Source organism: Cherax quadricarinatus, chromosome 49 (genome assembly GCF_038502225.1).
Source record: "Cherax quadricarinatus isolate ZL_2023a chromosome 49, ASM3850222v1, whole genome shotgun sequence".
In the NCBI taxonomy this organism is placed as follows: domain Eukaryota; kingdom Metazoa; phylum Arthropoda; class Malacostraca; order Decapoda; family Parastacidae; genus Cherax; species Cherax quadricarinatus.
This window is the reverse complement of record NC_091340.1, coordinates 6,741,364-6,745,525: the sequence shown is the minus strand read 5'-3', so window position 1 is coordinate 6,745,525 and position 4,162 is coordinate 6,741,364. Positions and strand designations below refer to the sequence as shown.

The 4,162-nt window shown below is 40.6% G+C and overlaps 1 protein-coding gene across 1 annotated transcript in view; it reads left to right on the top strand.

Annotated features, from left to right (window-relative positions):
• Window positions 1-540: 540 nt before the first annotated feature.
• The window catches only part of LOC138854091 (uncharacterized), a 17,196-nt gene continuing 13,574 nt past the window's right edge, over window positions 541-4,162 (top strand). Inside the window, exon 1 of the mRNA XM_070095077.1 lies at window positions 541-706. Coding sequence (XP_069951178.1) covers window positions 652-706 — 55 coding nt within the window. The 5' untranslated portion in view covers window positions 541-651. The remainder of the gene's footprint in view (window positions 707-4,162) is intronic.

Sequence of the window (4,162 nt, the reverse complement as noted above, 5' to 3'; positions counted from 1 at the left end):
ATTTAACATTTGGTTAAATAATTACCTCCGTGTTGTACATTTAACAAGTTTTGTGAATGAGAAAGCAAGAGAACACTGTAATACATGGGAGGGATAGGTAATCAGAGACACTACGGCAAGGGAGAGAGAGAGAGAGAGAGAGAGAGAGAGAGAGAGAGAGAGAGAGAGAGAGAGAGAGAGAGAGAGAGAGAGAGAGAGAGAGAGAGAGAGACGACGAGAGAGAGAGAGAGAGAGAGAGAGAGAGAGAGAGAGAGAGAGAGAGAGAGAGAGAGAGAGAGAGAGAGAGAGAGAGAGAGAGAGAGAGAGAGAGAGAGAGAGAGAGAGAGAGAGAGAGAGAGATAGAGAGAGAGAGAGAGAGAGAGAGAGAGAGAGAGAGAGAGAGAGAGAGAGAGAGAGAGAGAGAGAGAGAGATTCTTGTGGAAGATGACGCCGTGCGCGTGGGAGTACGATCAGCCAGAAGCCTATATAACCCCTTGCTCTCCAAAATTACTTCTCATTCCACACCTCTGGCGTTGTTTCCATCTGGGCACCTGCCTCTGGTGTCCCCCATCCCACCCGTGTTGTTCCAGCGACCAGCATCACTGCCGGCGCCCGGTCTCAAGACCCAGGTCTCTTTCTACAGACCGGCAGGACTACTTCTTGGTGTTGAAGATGAAGACTTCTGTCTGTGTCACCGTCGTTCTTGTAGCTCTCTTTGTCCTCACTTGTGAGTAGCTATATCTACTGGGATTTATCTTTTCAGTAACTCTAATCAATCCTTCCTAGCGGTACAAAATGAAGGATTGTTCTGTAATTATTTTTTTCCTGTTCTAATAATCTGTAGTAGTGATTAGTGGTTCTTAACGATGAGGAAGTAAAAAAAAATATTGGCTAGTCAATAATTCTAGAAATTAATGCAAGTGGAATTATTTCCAACATCAACGTTGCGATACACTAAATTTTTCACTGACTCCGTCTGATTATTGAAGGTGATTAATCTAAAATAAATACCTGTTACTGTTTTCCTCGTCACTGCAAGGATAATCACTTTACAGTCTTAAATGTAATTTTTGGGGGGAGGAGGATTCTAAAACGAATAATGACATACAAGAGAAGACAGATGGGATTATGAAGAAAGGAATGCAATGGAGAAAAAAACCATAGGTGTAGAAATATACCTAGTTGGATGAATCTTATTGTGGCTAGCTGGTCTAGTGGCTAACGCGACGGGCTGGAGTTTTGAGACTCTATGACCGCGGGTTCAATCCCGGCCGGGGGTATGGTTTATTTGCAATCGTGTCATTACGATTTCTTAAGTCAGTAATGCAATGGAGAATCATGCAGCGTCTTCCGTACTCTTCCTGTTGTCGCCACCAACATGCAACAGCAGTTACAGGCAGAACAAAAATCCCCAAGTTCTTACGTGCGTTTTAGGTGTGGCGAAACACGAATGTATTCACTGAGGACTGAGACGTTTCTCTTCTAAGAATTTGATCACTTCAAATACTTGTATTCAATCAAATACATGTATATGATCAAAGTGCAAGAACCGAGACGTCTACATCGAGTGAAAACATTCGTCTCCCTTTCCATCAAGTTCTGGGTAGTCTTTACCCATCTTAAGAGATATGTACGCTCATTTCACTATAATTAATGGTAAACTTTATTTTTAAAAGGAATGGTTCCCGATTGATAGGGAAAAAGCGATATTATTTTTATACTTCATAGAAAGTGCCTGCTTATTGACATTATAAAAAAGACTGGTTACTCGGAGCATTTCTAGCAGCCTTAAAATAACTTAAATCTACTTATAACTTATAAATATACAAGTTTTCCTAGGTCTGTTCGTGTGTTTTAAGAACAGCGACAGACACGCCTGGCTACGACAGACAAAAGATTGGCACTAGAAGCGAAACTAAAATTTGATTATTAACATATTGAATGGGATCCTCATGCTAAGTGCGTTCAGAGTCAATCGTGTCTCAGGTTCATTTCCAATGAGAATTATACACTGAATCACATGTATTCACAGTCCTTTTTCTCCGACAATGGTTCAGGAGGGACCGGAACGTCGTCAGAAGGCTTCTATCCTAAGGTCCGGTTTTTGGAGAACTGTTCCAATTTTGGTATTGTTACTTGTATTTTTTCATGCGCATTTTCGTGACCGCTCGTTTATTTTCGTTCATACTGACTATTACGAAACAAAAGGATGTTTCCTGTTCAATTGAACCCCAGAACTGGTGTGATTCGTAATTGAACCCCAGAACTGGTGTGATTTGCAATCCTCGTGACTCGATTATACACTTACACAAAAGATTATTTACATATTTTTCCTGTTCCTCATTATCTGTTTTCGTTTGACAAACGACTTGCTTGAAGCACGACCACTAAATTGTTCGTTGACGCACGACTACTATATTGTTCTTGGACGCACGACCACTAAATTGTTGTTTGACACACGACCACTAAACTGAAAAATAACCTTAGAATTTAATTCAAAATGTTCTCATTTTTTCTTATAATTATTGATATGAAGCAGAACAGATCAGTATTTAAAGCTCTACAACTCAAATAAAAATCTTACATAAATAACACCTGAGATGTTTTCTGCTTCCCGTGATTTCAAGGTTCACAGCGCCGCCGAGAACGCAACTTCAGAGATGTACAGGTTTGTAAGTCTGTGCTGTGACGTGGATGTACGGGTTTATATGTCTGTGTTGTGACGTGGATGTACGGGTTTGTATGTTTGTGTTGTGACGTGGATGTATGGGTTTATATGTCTGTGTTGTGACGTGGATGTACGGGTTTATATGTCTGTGTTGTGACGTGGATGTACGGGTTTGTATGTTTGTGTTATGACGTGGATGTACGGGTTTATATGTCTGTGTTGTGACGTGGATGTACGGGTATGTTTGTCTGTGTTGTGACGTGGGTGTACGGGTTTGTATGTCTGTGTTGTGACATGGATGTACGGGTTTATATGTCTGTGTTGTGACGTGGATGTACGGGTTTATATGTCTGTGTTGTGACGTGGATGTACAGGTTTATATGTTTGTGTTGTGACGTGAAAATGACGATAAAATTAAAAAGTTTGTTGATATCGACAAGCCGTGGAAGAAAGACATTTATGTATAGTTCAGAATATTCATTAGAGGAAACGTTTCGCCACAAGTAACTTCTTCAGTACTGAAGAAACGACTCTTGGCGAAACGTTTTGTCTCTAATGAATGTCCTGAGCCGTACCTAGGTGCCTGTTTCTACAAGATACAATTCGTTATTTTTTTCGAAACCCAAATGCAACTTACAAAGGATCAGTTTACATCGAAACGATGTAGTTATGATATAAATACGACTTAATCTAACGACTAGATCCAACGTTACTGTATCTGAAATGGAGATTACTGATGATTCAAGACTTTGTCGTCTACGAGTGATTGGTTTCTGGATCACTGAAACTAATGAAGCTAAGACTTCAGGGCCCCTAATCCTGGAGGGGCCCTACAAGAGACTTTAGTCCACACTCCTTAAAAATTTTGGGTCTACTGTATGAGAAAGTGTTTTTAATAAATAATAATATTAATAATATAGTGTAATTCAATACAAAATAAAAGTTAAAAGATTATTATAGTATCGTGTAGGCGTAGATATTGCTGGTTGCCATGGTTACCCCATAACATTTCAAGCTTCAGGGACCCAAAAACAGTTCAAGCTTCAGGGACCCAAAAGCAAGTTCAGGGCTTCTTAGGGACCCAGGGAAAAACCCAAAAAGTTCCCAAAAAGAACTTCAGGGAACCCAAAAACAAGTTCTTCAAGCTTCAGGGACCCAAAAACCCAAAAATTTCAGTTACTTCAGGGCTTAGGGAAAAACACAAGCTTCAGGGTTAAGCCCAGAAAAACAGCAATTATTCTTCAAGGGCTTCTAGGGACCCAGGGAAAAACAGTTCAAGCTTCAGGGAACCCAGGGAAAAACAAGTTCCAAAAACTTAGGGACCCAAAAACAGTTCAAGCTTCAGGGACCCAAAAACAGTTCAAGCTTCAGGGACCCAAAAACAGTTCAAGCTTCAGGGACCCAAAAACAGTTCAAGCTTCAGGGACCCAAAAACAGTTCAAGCTTCAGGGACCCAAAAACAGTTCAAGCTTCAGGGACCCAAAAACAGTTCAAGCTTCAGGGACCCAAAAATGT